The following is an 18682-nucleotide window of genomic DNA, read 5'->3' on the forward strand; positions in this document are numbered from 1 at the left end:
GCTCAGAACGTGTAGAAACATATAGAAAGATTCTAGCTTTTGTCTAAGGAGTGCACAAAATAAACACAGTCTCTGTGCTTGTCATTATAAGCTATTAAAACAGAGAAGAAGAAATTAAACATTCTGTTTTTGTTGCTTTAACCAGCTGCTTCAATTATGCTCCTTGAATATCAGAGCTCGACTGTAAAAAATTATATGAGTTGAGTTCTGATGTCTTTTCTTTATAATTGGCAAATTGGTGTGTCAAGAGTCGCTAAACGGGTCGCCAGTTTTGAAGAAATAACGGACTTTTGTTTATACAGACATTACAGAATCCCATGTATCATAATGTTAGATCGTCAAATTCCTTATCATTCATTATAGGCACGAGCCGCAGGAAAGGGCATATAATGAGGGAGAGGGCCTTTAACAACCAGGATAGCCTGAGGGAGAAGGGCTATAAGGCTATTAGTTAAGAAGAAATTCCTTGGTTAACCCCAACGGATAGATTGTGAAAGCCCTTTACTTAGGAAAAGGAACAGTCAACAGTTGTGGCCTTGATTTGAAAACATCCCATTATGTGTGTTTATATACATGTCCAAAATTAAATTGTTTTAAACACACAAAACGTTTTGGTCAACATGATAGGACGATTTCGCATCAGTAGGTTTTTATTAACATGCATTTCATCTGTAAGTACAACTTGCCTCTGCAGTCACACTGACTTCAAAACATGCACATGGGCTAAACTCCATTGGTGACCAAGTAACTGCTAAGCGTTTTCAGCTGAGTAAAAATGGACCTGGACGGAGTAGTACAGTCTTTTTGTTCATGTTTTGAGGGCCTTCGAAACTGGTTAATGCCCTGTAATCATTTGTAACTTCAAGTTATTTTGTAAGTGATTGTTTGAGTGAAGTCAAGAAATTAGAGCGCAGGCACTAGTATGCTGGTAGACAGTGTAAAAAGTGACTGGTGTCTGAATAATTCTTTGTGCCAGTTTCTCAATTGGAAACACGCTAAAACAGTCTATTAAATAGCCACACTTTCTTGCGTTGCGTCTTTTGTAGGTCGAGCTGCGCTGCCGCGAGGCATGCATTAGTGGAGTGTGGCTTTGAAGCCCTGCCCACTCTCCACCCATATTTTTAATTGCCGTGTGTCATTGTCCTTTGTAAACGCTGACTTCTGATTCGTTATTAGGCTTGTCAGTCCCTCCTTGGTACCGTCTTGTCTGCATTTGTAACTTCCCATGGCGACTGGCCCTTTCACTTCTGTTGCGACACGGTATGTCTTATTTTAGTCTGTAAGCACTATTATCTTTAATGAGTTTCTCCTACTGCAGGCACGGCGTGCTTTCCTCGCCATGCGCATTTTCACTTCCCAGCAGCACCGAACAATGGTGTTTGCTTCTTTAAAGTTAAATAGGTCTCAAATTTACAAGAGTTTGAGCTATTGCCATTGTAAATAACAATAGGTTAAACTCTAATGCGAGACCTATTGCATTGCAAATGCTTGTTTGGTATGTTTTCTCATTAACCTATGACTGACATTAGTTGCATTTGCAGGAGATGTCCTATAAGTCTATAGCTGCTTATCTACCCATACAATTAGTACATCCAATTCTAGCTTGAATAAGGTAACGCTGCTCCATCGACTGCGCTAGCCGTACGTGCAAGGCGCCGCGTAGGTGCAGGTACCAACGGTACGTGCCGTCAACGGATTCAGTTAGAGGTATAAACCTGATGCTAAATACTTTACCTGATGTAAAAATGATGTGTTGTTTTCTATTTTAGAAAGTCTTCTTGGGTGGCATTAGTGAAACTATTGTTTTTAATGTCTTTGTGGGTCTGTGAATTTTTGTTCTTCATGACTTGTGACAACCTTCTCTTCTTCCTTGCAGGGTTGAAAGTCAAGTTCTGTAAAAGAAGTTGAGAAAGGACCACAGACTACCCCACTACGAAGCAAACCTTCTGGACCAAACCATGGATCATCTACGCGGTCGCGGCCGCTTGAACCTACTGCTGCTCTTGGGCATGTGGGGGCTACTAGGTGGGCAGTGTAACGTCATGCTGGGCACACTGGACCTACAGATTGACGAGGGGCAGCCTACGGGTACAATCATTGGCGACATCAGTGCTGGTCTCCCCCCTGGCTCCAACACCTACATGTACTTCATCTCTGCCCAGGAGGGCAGTGGAGTGACCACTGACCTTGAAATCGACGAGAACACGGGCATCATCAAGACGGCCAAAGTGCTGGACCGCGAGAGCCGGGAGCAGTATAGTTTCATCGCCGTCACAACCGAGGGTGTGACTGTGGAGGTCACTATACACGTCAATGACATCAACGACCACGCCCCAGCGTTCCCCACCAGTCACAGCGTGTTCCGAATCCCTGAGCACACGCCCATTGGGACCCGCTTCCCACTGGATCCGGCCTTCGATGCCGACAGTGGGCAGCTGAACACGCAGGGCTACATCATCAAGAAGGGGAACATTGACCAGGCCTTCAGGCTGGATACCAGGAGAGGCTCCAATGGAGTACTCTACTTGGACCTCGTGGTCAGCGGCGTGCTGGATCGAGAGAACCGCTCCTCCTACTCATTGGTGCTGGAGGCCTATGATGGAGGATCTCCTCACAGGAGTACGCAGATGACCTTGGATATTGTCGTCCAGGATATCAACGATAATGCGCCGGCCTTCAATGAGAGCCGTTACCACACGCTCATCTCGGAGAACTTGAAGCCGGGCAGCAACATCCTGCAGGTGTTTGCCTCCGATGCGGACGAGGGTGAAAACGGGGTGATAATCTATGAGATCAACCGCCGGCAGAGCGACCCCGACAAGTATTTTGAGATTGACTCCAAGACCGGAGTGATCAAGCTGAGCAAGGGGCTGGACTACGAGATGCGTCGGGTCCATGAGCTGGTGGTGCAAGCGAGGGACAACGCTACACACCCGGAGGTTTCCACTGCCTTCGTCTCGATCCACGTGCGGGATTACAATGACAACCAGCCCACCATGACCATCATCTTCCTGAGTGAGGACGGTTCTCCTCAGGTCTCTGAGGGGGCCCAGCCGGGTCAGTATGTTGCCCGTATCTCGGTGTCTGACCCAGACTATGGTGAGTACTCCAATGTAAACGTCTCTCTGGAAGGTGGAGATGGAAAGTTTGCTCTGACCACTAAAGATAACATCATCTACTTGATCATTGTGGACAAGCACCTGGACAGGGAAGAGAGGGACTCCTATGAGCTGAGGGTCATGGCCACTGACTCTGGAACCCCTCCGCTGCGGGCAGAGTCCTCCTTCGTCCTTCAGGTTGTGGACGTCAACGACAACCCACCCCTGTTTGACCAGCAGGTCTATAAGCAGACTATCCCCGAGGTAGTGTATCCTGGCAGCTTTGTGCTACAGGTGACTGCAAGGGACAAAGATCAGGGGCCGAATGGGGACATCTACTACAGCATCCTACACAACTCGGATACCAACTCTGATTGGTTCACCATTGACCCTGCCACTGGAATCATCACCACCACCAACCCCCTGGATTATGAGAAGGACCCGCATCCTAAGCTGACCGTGATGGCCACCGATGGGGGCAGCCCCGCGCTCTCCTCCACGGCGGTGGTCAAGGTGGCCCTCCAAGATGTGAATGACAACGAGCCCACGTTCAGCAGCAACTTCTACAATGTGTCCTTGAAGGAGAACACGCCCATCGGGACCTGCTTCCTCCAGGTAAGGATGGAGGCTTTGGTCCTCCCTGTACAAATATTGCCATCCACTGTAGACGCGGAACGCCCTGGCTCGTTTGTTTTGAGACTTGTAGGGCCAGCTCTCTTGTGCAACCATTTGTTACCCCTGGGGTTCTCAGACATGCTAATCTGAATCAAGGGAGGTCAGACTAGGGTCATGCAAAGCTTTGTTAGAACATCATGTGGTGCTGATTAGAATGACTATTCTGTTGGCCATGAGTCATGAGTGGGAAGGAATTACAGCACATTCCTTACTCCCCACAAGGCAGATTATGCCAGGTTGGGTCATGTGATGTGGATTTAGATTACGGAGACACACTCGTTTATTCGCGCTCCGTACAATGTTTAGGTATCAGGTACTAGTCCTCAGTCAATACCTAGAGATGTCTAAAGTCGGTCCAACCTGCCATTGTCAGACCAGAGCTTAGAAGGTTTCGTCCCAGCCGTAGAGATGCCGGGACTTCCACGGTGCTGGGCTGTGCACTGAGAAGCCCCGGCCACCCAGCGAAGAAGAAGAGCCGCTCGGCCCTCCTCGGGTATTGTATTGTATTGTATTGTATATTTGTATAGCGCATATAAACTGTCACCCTATGGGTATCCTGGCGCTCGACCTAGATGGTAAACAGCACGTTAACAGCCTAGCGTTGATAGAGGGAGATCTAATCTTCCATCCTAGGGAACAGCCAAGTTTTCAGCTCCTTTCTAAAGCAGGTCAACGAAAAGGCCTGTCCAATGGACTGAGGTAGATCGGTCCCCAGAATACCACCTACGAAGGATTCAAGTTGACTTGACTTAGTTTTTTTGTTTTTACATATTTGTAGGATTTTTTTTAAACTAGGGATATGATTCTCTTTGGAGTAATGTAAACAGGAGGTATGTGTCGGGCTGTGTGTAGATATTGTATAATGTTTTTGCTAGGATTATAACCATTCATCCTTATTTCCATGTTGTTTACATGATGCCTGAAGGACAGTTTGGGGTCCATTTTTGGTGTGCAAATGTACGCCAATATAGACATTGATGAATGGGGGCTGGGCCAGGGGACAAAAAAAGAGGTTTCCCAGCTTCGCCCCCTTCAACAGAACAACTTCCTTTATGAAGGACCAGACTCTATAGCTTAATGCAAAACAGTCAATTCATGTATGTATGTGTATATATATATATATATGTATGTATGTATGTATGTATTTAGACATCTTGCATTTGTATAGCCAAAATAAATAGCCAGAAAGATAGCACTCTAGAGGGTCCAAGACAAAATTACAGCCAAGGAGTGATTGAAGAGGAAGCGGGGTTCCTGGAACAGAGCCGTGTTGGTAATGCATTGTGATGTGGTGTTCTTTAAAGAGGTGTGTCTTTAACTCTGTCCCAAGTTGGAGCGGCGTTGGGGCGGTCCTGGCGGATACAAGAATGTTGTCGCGGATCTCCTGGGCAGCTTGTTAAGCCTGGGAGGGCAACCTTATTTTGTCTGTTTTGTTTCCCATTGAATCGAAAGAGCTGCCCGGTATCCCTGGCATAGAGACCACACCCATCAGGACCCGCCTCCTATAGGTTAATGTATGGGGCTCAATGACCCACTAGGGGCGCACCGCTTTTGAAGAACTGGGGATGGAAAATGGAGCTCAGCTAAACATCCCTTCTTACTCAGTCGGGAGGGATATGACATTTTCCCGTTGTATTTACTGGCGTCTACCTTTCAGACAGGTTAATTAACTCCCCAATATATGGGTGCAACTGAACTAACAGGACACCATAGTTAATTGTTCGATGAGCGCTTACAAGCGTAAAAGGAAAGGGATCTCTACAGCTTCTTCTTGGATCAGGTGGAACTCTTTCATAGCCAGGTATTGCTGTCCTTGGAGGTGCGGAACCCAGGTAGCTGGTTGTGCTTTGGATGCAGAGGCTGGGTATGTTCAACATGTAAATGTGAAGTGCACCGCACAATCAAAATTCCACAGAAAGTTAGCCATTTTTTCCATATTGCATCCAGGATAATCTTTATTTCTCACAGGAATAACATAGAACAGCCAACGCGTTTCGTCCGCTGCATGTGGACTTCATCAGAGCATATTTTTGTCTTTTAACATATTGAGGCTTGAAGAATGCCCAAATCATCATATAGGACCATATAGATTCCTGATATGGATAATTAGCTTATTCTTCATTGGGTGCCCATGTATTTAGGGGCAAGCAAGACTCATAAACATCCCTGAGTATGTAGCAGGGAGGCACGTTGATACGCGCCGTCTTCCATCTCACAACCTGGTGTCTCTCTGTGAGAGACTGGGTATGTGTTGGCAGATTGTGCGTTTGGCCTACTTGTGCAGTAAGAATAAGATTTGCGGCAGATTCAGTAGATCCACTTCAGCTTTCATCTGGGGCAGGGTGACCGTTGCCTGCTTCCAGGAGCTGGGGGCCAGCCTTTGTGGAACAGAGGCCTTGATTACATTGGCTCCATTGGTGTCAATGAGTCATAGGACGGCTTGGCGGCTCAGTCTTGGCAGGCACTCAAACAGGACGATGACGACAGATCTTGGCAAGGATTTCTGTAGGAATAAGCCAGGCGGCAACCTCAGAAAAGAGTTGTGAGCAGAGAGAAGGTCAGCTAGGATCACACACAGGTGAAATGCAACAATTGGTTGTGCCCAAGACATATTGTAAATGTTGACTAACTCTTAGAAGGTTGTACAACTTGAGTAGATGCAGACCACGTGGGTCTTGGTTCAGGATTTCTTTCAGTCAAATACCGCGAGTTTATCGGACAGGGAGTTGGGTTTCCTCCGTTGCCTCTCAAGTGACTGAATGTTGTTCCTGAGATGGGTCATCTCACCGGGGAACGTAGTAGAGTTTGATTCATGGCCTGGCGAGGTTGAATGGCGTGGAGTGGAGCCAAGGTCTTCTTGGTCGACGGCTCTTCCTGATCAAATGGTGGACTTGGAGATCCGGAGGAGTGTGTATTCCAGCCACGTCACTACCATCTTGAGATGTGATTTGAAGCTCATTAGACTATCAGCCTTTATGTTGTTCCAGATGCTGCTGCTGGACCAGCGCCACAGATGGGGGATGTTATGGTGGGAGGAGCCTCATTGAGTTGGTCAAGCCCATTATACAGTACAGATGTGAAATAATTTGGTGCAATGTTTTTGGTTAAGACATGCCTAGTGCATTTCAGGTCTAACCTCTGTCTCCATAGCCAGAAATTAAATTTAGGTTTCGAGACAAGTTCACCTGTTGTCCCTGGATCAATATATTGGTGCTACAGATGGATGTCAAAAGGGAATTTTTCGATAGAACATTTTGGACCTAACATAACATAACATGTGTATTTGTAAAGTGCACGTTCACCCGTAAGCATCTTGGCGCTGAATAACAGATGTTTATTGTTACTCAACTCAATGGTACCTACGAAAGTTATGTTCACTTTAGTCATTTTTCGTTTTACAACATTTATTCCCATCCTGTGCTCCATGTTGTTAGGGCACTTTTGTTTTAGTTTTCAGGACTAGTTACTTGTGATGTGTGAACTATAAATGCATAATGCATGAGAGCCTGCAATCATCGTATAACAAGCACTGGCAAACGCCAATAGGTCTTGCATTGGCTGCAGCCTTTTGGCTTTGTCAATGCTTGTTTTGTGATTTATTTTGTAAAATTGTGTTGTCGGGGGAGCTGCTTTTCCCTCTCCATTATAAAAAAATAAAAACACTGGCTAAAGGCAATTATTTTTGTCCTCAAAACGTTCACATTGGCATAGTAGTTCCATGCACTGTACGAAACTATTTTGTGTGAGGAATCGGATGTGCTCCTTGCAAAAGTGCAGAATGCATGGCTCACAGTGAAGTTAGCCAATGGCTGAAGTGTAAAAGGAACTGCTGCTCCATGCTGTAATTATATATATATATGTATATATATATATATATATATATATATATATATATATATATATATATATATATATATATATATATATATATGTGTGTGTGTGTGTGTATATGTATATATATATATAATCTCAAAAGGTCTAGGGTAATGCCAGACCTCAAAAGTGGTTCCTAATTCGCTAATTACATTGTCATTGTAACATCCCAAGTCACCTGTAACAAGAAGTTACGCGGCTGCTCAACTATAATCACTTATTACTGTTGAGGTGTGACGTCAGAGCCAGCAGACCGCTGCTGTTCAAACAATGGAATGAAGAGTGTTGTCCAGAAATGAACAATCGTTAACAAAAAAAACATTGTATGGCGGCATGTTTTGTTTTTGTGTGATATAGTTAATTGCTCCTAGGCAGAAATATGAGCTATACATATTTTTAAAAGTCACTTAGATTAACAATGTTTTCGTAGCTGTATGCTGGAGTGTTCTATTTAGCTCTACAGATTCTGCGTTCTGCGATAGACCAGGGGCAAGGGTAATGGTATGACTACGTAGTAAGGAATAAAACACACCCTACCCTACATTATAAGGCTGTTGTAAGTCGCCTCTGAATTCACAGCCAACCATGTTTATTGTTTCTGATTACAAATATGAGCCATACAATATAGAAATCCATCATATTTCAAAAATAAAATCAAAACTTTCAAAATTTTCAGTTGCAGTTGCGTCCTGACGAGGGCCTTACTATTATTATTGTTTTATACAAATTAAGCGCTGCTTTGGGTGCCTGAAAATCCACACCTCACCCTACATAAGTATGTGTAATGCAGGGTCTCATATGATTCGGGACACTTCCATACTAGTATAACACCTTCACAGCTGACGTACTGTCCACCAAGAGTATGTCGTAGCCACATATAGAAGTCTAAAAGTAAACACTAGAGTAAAGTTTGGAATGCACACTAGGGTGCGTGTCATCAATACCGGTCTATTCATAGCCGAATGATCGCGTGTCTTTCCAAGCAGCATGCATGGAGGAAGCCAAAGGGTTAAAGATGGGTTCAGAGATTGAAGACACAGATTCATGACAGCTTTACAGTGTCTTATGTTATGTTTCTTGAAAGTCCCCTCTGAATGCAATGAACTTCTTAAAGAGCATTTACGTCAGGGGGTACTGTATCCCATGATCTGCCTCGTTTTCTTTATTTTAAGTTCAAGTTTTATTTGATTTATGAAAACTCTCTTTGGATTGTCCTTGTGGGTGGGACCTTGAACATTCTTATTTATATCCTTTTTCATTTCAAGAATGTTTATCTTTCACCCGCAAACCACAATCCTATCCTTAAACATACATGCAACATTTTAGAATCTAGTCCATCGATGTCTCCTACAGATTCAGACTCTTTTCTCAATTCCACAATATGGCATAATACGTTTGTACTGATTTGCGGAAAACCCTTTTTTTGGAAATCTTAGAGACACAAGGGCTTTATCTGGGTACACCAACTTTTTCTTAAGGATAAAGCCATACCCTTCTCACAGGCTAGTCAGCTTTTTGACCTATCTCCCTCTTTCCAGTCTAAATATACTCTTCTGAAACAGGCCCTTTATATTGCCTATGCCCAATTTTTATCTCACAGCCCTCCTGCCCCCTACTCTGTCAACAGTTTACACATTCTCCTTCGCACTTGTCCTCGAGCTTCTACTATTTACACGAGAAGGTAAAATTATCTTGGGAAAGGGATTTAGAGGTGGATTGGCCGATTCTCCTGCAGAACAAAATATGGACTAAAATCCGGAAGTCCTCTAGAGCAGCAAATACTACACAAACAGTCTTTTTCGTTTATAATAGATTTCTGTTCTGTCCGGTTGCCCTAAATAAAAGACATTGATGTTCCCAAATCCTGTTGGACTTGTTCCTCCACATCCGCTGATTTAATTCATTTTCCTTTTGCATGTCCACATGCGTACAATTTCTGGAAAAAACATTTGGTCTCAAATTAACTTATTTTTTGGTTCCAAAATCCCCTTCTCCGTCGTTTACTTATTTTTGGGAAGTTTATCCCCTGCTTGGAAGAATTGTACTTCTAGTATAAAGATTGTATGCCTATAGTTAGCAGTTGCCTTTCAGCAAATTGATTTATGAAAACAAAATTAAACATAATAAAAGTAGAACCACATAAAAAAATAAAATAAAAAATAAAATACCAATCTCTCACTAGCTCCCTCCCTCTCTCTCTCCATCTCTACATCCCCCCTCTCTCAATCCATCTTCTCTCTTCTGCTCTCTCTCTCCCCCGCCTCCTGCTATCTTACATTGCCTCTTTACATTGCTCTTTTCTCGGTGCCCCTCTGCCTGTTGCCCCCTCTCTCTGCACTGGTGCCAGGGGTGGCCTTCCCATCATGCCTTGCTCTCCATTTCCGCCTCCCGGCCCCCTTTATTCATCGCCCCTCTGTTTCCTGGCTGCCCTGCTCTCTTGTCACCAAGAGACGGTCCCGAGGCCCTGGGAATGCCGCCGGGCTCTCTCGCCGAGAGGCCTCTCCCGCTCCTCCTTTCACCCTCCGAGGAGATTCATGCCGTCTTTTGTGTCAGTGAGTGAGCGTGGGCGGAGTCAGGAGGGAAGGTGCCTAGATACCCATGGACTAACAGAAGGCTCGGTGTGCTTTAACCCCTCCCATGCTCGTGACGGAACCGTTCCGTCACAAGCCTCGGGTGGGCTGTGCTGGTGACGGAACGGTTCCGTCACGGCCCGCTCGCCGCACCTGCGCGGCGCGAATTCCGCGCCTGCGCTGAAGGTTCTATTAGGCGGGCAGGGCCGTGACGGAACCGTTCCGTCATAAGCACAGCTCGCCCGCGGGCCGTGACGGAGCGGTTCCGTCACGAGCACGGGACCGCTGCGCGGCCCCGCCTCCCCCTTAGGAATAGCCGCCGCAGCGAAGGGGTTAATGTACTTGGGTTCACCTTGCAATAGTGCACTGGGAGGTGTGTGTCTGGTTTCACCATGGACTTGTGCAAGTGCTAGTGCTTTGAAAGCACTATGAGCTAATCAGCAGCTAGTGCAATGGTTGGCTGAGTGCACTTTGGGGACACTATTGTACTGTACTGTACTGTAATTACAGTATAGTGTAATTCCATTCATATAGCGCTTAGTGCCCTGATGAGGCATTAAGGCACTTTACTGCTGCCAGCACACTACTCTGGAAGCCAAGATTAGAGGTCAGTCGAGTGGATATTGGGTAGGGTTGGTTGTTGTAGGGTAGTGGGGTGCATTTACTCTTTGTGGTAGATTAAAATAATATGATTTTAGTGTGAGTTCACACATGTGGTCAGTGGGGTCAAACGCCAGAGGGGGTAGATATGTAGGTTGCAGGAGTATGCATGGGTCCCAAAGAACGACAGGTTGAGGTCCATAAAATGAGGTGTGGGCACTTTACGTTAATAGGGAGTAAGGCAGACACGCAGAGTAGGCTTCACTCCGAGAGTAAGGCATGCAGGGGCCAGAGGGTAGGGCAAAGGTCATTCGATAGGCAGAAAAGAGAGTGAACGTCCAATAGGTTCATGTTGAGATCCATGCTTCACGCGGGGCTTTGGGAACATGGAGGGGGAAGCTTTTTCTAGGAGATTCGTGCATCTGAGGATGCAAAAATGTAGAAGGGAACAGCATTAGTTAAATGTGACGTGAAACACTGTATTTTAACATTGGAGTAGCGTATTACCACCCGTGTGTAAGGCACCCGCATGCTTACCCACACAGACGGGCAGCCCGCTACACCGAGTTATGCACAATTATATGCAGAAACCCCTGCCCTGCAGCGAAGACTTAAATATAAATCTACACAAAACACTTACTTAGACATGCGCGGGAAAGAATGGAAACACAATGTATCACTGAATGGGTAAGGAGTGGGGCTCGAGGCCATTGCAAGTCCTCTCCGCCAGTTCAATGCAGGCTCCAGTGGCGGGGTCACTATCGACGGATTAATGCCCTCTTGCTGTAGCTCAGCAGCTCATCCTCGTCCTCACACCTTCTCGGTCTGTGCCAAGTGTGTTTTGTGCACCGGGCCCGGGGGTCCTGCCTGAAAACTCAAGGAGGAAGACCCTCACAAGCCCCCTCTGGGCTCTGTACTTCAACAGCAGCGTGATGGTGCTGAGAGGCGCTCAATCATTCATTCATTCATGAGGACTCAGTAGAGAAGTGCAGACACTTTCTATCTGCCTGACTGGTAGAGCTGTGGAAGCCTCAGTTGCATGCCAGACTGACTCCGCTGCAGCCCTTCCAGCCTTCGAAGGGCAGGCAGTACTGACCCCACTGTTGTCCAGTGCCCCTCTGATGGTCAAAAGTACTGCTGGAATGGGGCACATCAACTTTATAAATAAATAAATAAACACACTTAAACCAGGAAGACACATTTCAGGGAGTCATGCGGGGTCTGGAAGAGGCTATGGCTTGTTTTATATTTTCAGGAAGGTCTGCAGAGAAATGCAGCTTTGCTTTCATTTGCAAAGATGTTTATTTTGGAACATCTGCTGAAAAACACCCCGCGCAATATTATTTTTCCAAATAAAATCTAGTGCAAATTGTGCAGGAAAGGAGTCTGCGTCTGTGACTTGTGCAGCTTGGCGCAGGGTTAATAAAAATAAATGGTGCTTTATCATTTTGCTTTGGTTCCAAAACTCCAAATGGCTTGGTGATGGCAGATGCATTATTACCCTGTGTTATCACAAATTGTGATTAGGCAGTTACTGCACCTGGCATACGTAGAAAGAAGGCCTCTGTGTTTTCCTCCTGTACAGCGCCACTGTGCATAGAAAAGCTCTGCATAACTCACATTTGCAGAGAAAAATCTGCACCCATTTTCCAGTTTAGATTTATTTCAGAAATATGACACTAGCACAGATCCCACTCTGTGAGTTGTATTTTCACACTTTGCAGAGAAACAACTTCAAAAGCGCATAGGAAAACCTGCAGTCTTTGCAAACTGTGGGCAATTCGAAAATGCAAAATTCATAAACATTTTGTGGGGAACAAAAAATACTTACACCCCCTCTCTCCCCCAATTCCTAGGTCTTCTTTCGTAAATATTTGTTCATTTGTGATGCCTGCCCCCTCCTTTCAGATTAGCCCCATATAGTTCCCCACAAACCCCCCTCTGCCATGGCACAGTCCGCTGCTGATGTCATCACGCTCAATAGAAAGCTGTGATGCCATTGGTATGTAAAACAGGCCCTCGCTTCCTGTGGGTGATATTTCACACTTATCTTTGGGGCATTGAGACTCTTTTGTGGGGACCCCCATTCTTGGCCATGCATGTAGGGGGGTGAGTTCCTACACCATCGCCCCCTGAGTATTTAAGCAGATGCCACTGTTGCCCCTGGCAGCAGTAAACAAAGGCTGGCAGCTTCCATGCCAACATCTCCATATGTGTCCACACTGTGACTCTCAAGGGTGGCTCCCTGGATGAAATCTGCCTTTTCTGCATGGTTACCCCAGATTCTCGCCTTTTCTGGCCTCTGTTTTTGCAGGATTTAGAACTCTGTGCCCTTTACCCCTGCTAAACTGGAGTAAAGTGCCTGTGCACCCCTTTAAACATATCAAAAGTGGCTTAAATCTGATTTGCACAATTTCTTTCCTCTAAGGCCATAGTATATGGGGCAGATGTACGCCCCTGGCATGGTAAGTTAAATATCCCCTGGACTGCTGCGCCTTTGTGTCGTCCACTACAGCGGCAGTGAAAACATGGCTTCAGGCCGAATATGTACGTTTACCCTGCAGTCTTTCTCCCCGCAGGGAATCACAACGCAGATGTTACAACGACCGCGTTGTGATTATGCATACCATTACTCTGCAAGTCGGAACAACGACTTGCGGAGGGGAGGGCGTTGGATGTTGGAATGGTATAATTTACTATTCCAACTCCAGCCTGTGCGGACACTAGGGAAGGTGTTGGATTTTAAATCCAATACCTCCCCTCCTTCCCCCCTCCCTCCGCAAGTTGTTGTTCCGACTTGTGGAGTAATGGTATGCGGAATCACAACGCGGTCGTTCTAACAACCTCGTTGTGATTCCCTGCGGGGAGAAAGTTTTGGGGTAAACGTTGTTTATTCTTCAGGCCTACCTTGTGTAGCCTGACCGCAGCCTGAACGCAGCTGCACAGACCTGTCGAAATCACCCTTTTGAGAGGTAGAAAACCTGATTTTAAATATTAAATAAGTCATCCATAAGCGCACCTTGCTGCCCGCAAGGTAGGGCGCATAATATTTAAGAGCGGAAGATTTATGGCTGTTGAAATGTCATTTTCCCCAGTGCCTGGGCCCAAAATGGCATTGTTACTGGTCAGTCTGTTGCTGGCACATAGGGAAAGTATAGACTGAACATTTGAATCTATAATTTTCAGCTGTAGCAGCTACAGACTAGGTCCCGGCCTACTACTTCCATAGTCTTCCAAGCTATCATTGGTGCTTTGTGCTTTTTGGCACTATTTGAACTTAAAACTTAAAAATCCATACCTCTGGTTCCTCTTATTAGATTTTGTCATTTTGTTGTCATTTTATGTATTGGATTTGTCTATGTTTTTGTGATTTGGGTTGGGAGTTTTATTGCTTGGTGTTTTGAGTTTATTGCTGTTGTGGTGCCTCCTGAATACTGCACACATTGCCCTACATTAGGCCGGTCTCTTCTGTGCGACCGCTATCAGGGGGCGGAGCTCAGGTTAATTCAGCGACTTTGAGGTTTCACCCTAACAAGGAGTGTTCTTATTCCTACGGTGGGCAGTCACCCACCACAAATAATAAGCCCGTTTCTTATGCTCCCCATTTGGCATGCCTGGCAGCAAAGTGCGGGACAATGATGGAAAAAATATGGAATATTCTGGGGGCAGTGCGGTAACTCAGGACCCAGTATGATAGCTGAGATGATTTTAGGACATTGGCCCATATGTGCTAACGCGTTTTCCCCATAGACACAGCTGGGAAAAGGCCTGTGCTACACTAGCCTGTTGCCCCTGTGCATGGCCGTGGAAGAGGGAACTCAAGGGCAGAAAGGTTATTGGAACATATGCATCTTATGCCCCTGGAGTGCTGCATTTAATGTAATGTAAACACAGCGCTCATATACTCTCTGTGCCTTCTACAAGGTTGAACAGCAAAACACACAAGATGATGGACGGAATGTTGCACAATGGCTAAACATTCACCCCCAGTCACAGATCTGGGTTTAATCCACCGTTATTTTGCTCACCAAGCCACCTCAGTTCAGACATGGCCATATGCAAATCAGCCTTGACCCTGTGCCTCATGGGAACAGTCCAGACCGAACTGCCAAGCCATGTCTTCCCTGGACCGGAATCAAGCTTCCGAGGACCGGTTTCTGGCTATCAGCCGTCATCAGCCAGGATAGCTTGACTCCAGTGCCGTAGTGAGTACGGGACCCACGTCTAGGCATACCCTTCCCACATAGGGTGAACAGCAAAACACACAAGATGATGGACGGAATGTTGCACAATGGCAAAACATTCACCCCCAGTCACAGATCTGGGTTTACAAGGTTTCCGCACACAAGGAACTCTCTCCCAAAGCTGGACCCCCAAATCTTCCAAGGCGTGGCACACCCCCTGCGTGATGGTCACTAGGGATGTGCCAAGTTTTTGAATAGTACTGGGTTTTTTTTACTCCTCATTTCTGCCACCAAGTTTGCAGAGTTTCCTGTTTAGCCGTACTTTCGCCCATGCGTAGTTTCAAAATGGCGGCCGCCGGGGAGCTGAAGAGCGTCACTTACGGAAGATATGCATTCCGTCGGAGTAGAGAAATGCTGCTCGGTTCTCCTTGTTCAGCTCACGTTCCGACGCACAAAAATATCATTTGCGCTCACCAAGGACCGGTGGGAGCGGAGAAAGTCGCCGGCTCCGGTGCTCGACTTGCGGAGCTCCGGTGCTAAGCCGCCATCTTGTGCGGCGTTCAACAACAACACGGTCGTTCTAACAACCTCGTTGTGATTCCCTGCGGGGAGAACGTTTTGGGGTAAACGTTGTTTATTCTTCAGGCCTACCTTGTGTAGCCTGACCGCAGCCTGAACGCAGCTGCACAGACCTGTCGAAATCACCCTTTTGAGAGGTAGGAAAACCTGATTTTAAATATTAAATAAGTCATCCATAAGCGCACCTTGCTGCCCGCAAGGTAGGGCGCATAATATTTAAGAGCGGAAGATTCATGGCTCTTGAAATGTCATTTTCCCCAGTGCCTGGGCCCAAAATGGCATTGTTACTGGTCAGTCTGTTGCTGGCACATAGGGAAAGTATAGACTGAACATTTGAATCTATAATTTTCAGCTGTAGCAGCTACAGACTAGGTCCCGGCCTACTACTTCCATAGTCTTCCAAGCTATCATTGGTGCTTTGTGCTTTTTGGCACTATTTGAACTTAAAACTTAAAAATCCATACCTCTGGTTCCTCTTATTAGATTTGGTCATTTTGTTGTCATTTTAGGTATTGGATTTGTCTATGTTTTTGTGATTTGGGTTGGGAGTTTTATTGCTTGGTGTTTTGACTTTATTGCTGTTGTGGTGCCTCCTGAATACTGCACACATTGCCCTACATTAGGCCGGTCTCTTCTGTGCGACCGCTATCAGGGGGCGGAGCTCAGGTTAATTCAGCGACTTTGAGGTCTCACCCTAACAAGGAGTGTTCTTATTCCTACGGTGGGCAGTCACCCACCACAAATAATAAGCCCGTTTCTTATGCTCCCCATTTGGCATGCCTGGCAGCAAAGTGCGGGACAATGATGGAAAAAATATGGAATATTCTGGGGGCAGTGCGGTAACTCAGGACCCAGTATGATAGCTGAGATGATTTTAGGACATTGGCCCATATGTGCTAACGCGTTTTCCCCATAGACACAGCTGGGAAAAGGCCTGTGCTACACTAGCCTGTTGCCCCTGTGCATGGCCGTGGAAGAGGGAACTCAAGGGCAGAAAGGTTATTGGAACATATGCATCTTATGCCCCTGGAGTGCTGCATTTAATGTAATGTAAACACAGCGCTCATATACTCTCTGTGCCTTCTACAAGGTTGAACAGCAAAACACACAAGATGATGGACGGAATGTTGCACAATGGCTAAACATTCACCCCCAGTCACAGATCTGGGTTTAATCCACCGTTATTTTGCTCACCAAGCCACCTCAGTTCAGACATGGCCATATGCAAATCAGCCTTGACCCTGTGCCTCATGGGAACAGTCCAGACCGAACTGCCAAGCCATGTCTTCCCTGGACCGGAATCAAGCTTCCGAGGACCGGTTTCTGGCTATCAGCCGTCTTCAGCCAGGATAGCTTGACTCCAGTGCCGTAGTGAGTACGGGACCCACGTCTAGGCATACCCTTCCCACATAGGGTGAACAGCAAAACACACAAGATGATGGACGGAATGTTGCACAATGGCAAAACATTCACCCCCAGTCACAGATCTGGGTTTACAAGGTTTCCGCACACAAGGAACTCTCTCCCAAAGCTGGACCCCCAAATCTTCCAAGGCGTGGCACACCCCCTGCGTGATGGTCACTAGGGATGTGCCAAGTTTTTGAATAGTACTGGGTTTTTTTTACTCCTCATTTCTGCCACCAAGTTTGCAGAGTTTCCTGTTTAGCCGTACTTTCGCCCATGCGTAGTTTCAATGCATGGTAAGATCACCACATTGCAAGATCCTTTTCTCTCCAAATAAATCCAGTCAAGCCTGAAAACTAGGCTGAATTTTTCTTTGTAAAATTACTATTTGTGTGACTTCATGTGGACAATGGCAAATGTTTACAGAGATTTTCTCTGCAAAATTAGCTTTTGCAGAGCATTTCCTGGTACAATTGTGCAGGAGAGGAACACTGTTTCTGTAATGTCTGTATGGTGCAAGGCCACTTTGTCAGTGTTGAACAAGGATACACATGACATATTTGTTGCTAATGCCATAATTTCATGCAAATGTGCCAAAGGAAAAATCCTGCCAGCCTTCGCGAAGTTGCCAAGTTTTACATTGACTTGACATTTGCAAAAGTTCCAAACAAAATATTTGCATGACCCCTGGTCACAAGCGCCCACTGTGGTTCACCCTCCCCTTCAGATGGTGAGGCATGCAGTGATTAAAATTACTTTTATTTAGTAATGCTCGGACTTATAATGGTGGGAAACGGAAAATACTGCAACCTTCCAGAACAGCTTTACCGAGAAGTGGAAGAGGGTAGCTCAGATTTGGACGGGGCAAACTCGCCGTCTAATTTTGCACAAGGAACTCTCATTTTGTAGAAAATACTAATTTTTACCTGGTCCTGGGATGCCAATTCAATCTGCTGACCCGTGCAAGGCTCTGCACAACCAAGGACCCGCCCACATTAACCTCCACCTGAACTTCCACCAACCGTCGAGAAGCCTATGCTCCGCCTCCCTTTCAGTTGCCCACACTCCCCACATCTACTGAAGCAGAAGTGGAGAGCGCATCTTCTCCCACATCACAGCAGAGACCTGAAACAGCCTCCCCACACACCTCCGGGTCATCACCTCACTTCCGGAGTTCCGAATGGCCCTCAAGGCCTGGCTGTTCAAATGAGCCCCCGGGACCTGCAAGAGTCTGGATTCCCTATAGGCTGTTAGCCGTGCTTTATAAATCCTGATTGGTTGATTTATCCAATTGGCCAGTGAGCTACCAGTGCATACGATGAACCTGAGCTGCGTTATTTTCAAGGCCAGAGATCACTGCGGTACCCAGCAGATGCATGAATCTGCACATCCAAGCTCTGTATTTCCTAACAGAGTTAACAAACTGCACAGAGACTCCTGGTCCTGGCTACAGCTCTTCATTTCACATGTTTTCCCATTACTGCAGTGGGTTTCTTCCCTGACTGAGATCATAAGAGTGGCTGGGAATTATCATACCTGGGGCGGGCCTATGTATCTTCACCGGTAAGCTTTTTTTGGGTTCGAAACAAAGGGGGTCATTAGGATGGCAGGCGGACCTTAGTCCGCCCGCCACACTCGCAGTGCTGGGACCGGCCGCCAGACGTGCGGCGGTCCCACACCGCTAACTAGGATGCGACCG

The 18682-nt window shown here is 46.3% G+C and overlaps 1 protein-coding gene across 1 annotated transcript in view; it reads left to right on the top strand.

The window, feature by feature from the left end:
* Window positions 1–1895: 1895 nt before the first annotated feature.
* The window catches only part of DCHS1 (dachsous cadherin-related 1), a 277728-nt gene continuing 260941 nt past the window's right edge, over window positions 1896–18682 (top strand). The window contains exon 1 of the mRNA XM_078658722.1: window positions 1896–3713. Coding sequence (XP_078514848.1) covers window positions 1959–3713 — 1755 coding nt within the window. The 5' untranslated portion in view covers window positions 1896–1958. The remainder of the gene's footprint in view (window positions 3714–18682) is intronic.

The sequence above is a fragment of the Lissotriton helveticus genome, chromosome 8 (assembly GCF_964261635.1).
Source record: "Lissotriton helveticus chromosome 8, aLisHel1.1, whole genome shotgun sequence".
NCBI lineage: Eukaryota > Metazoa > Chordata > Amphibia > Caudata > Salamandridae > Lissotriton > Lissotriton helveticus.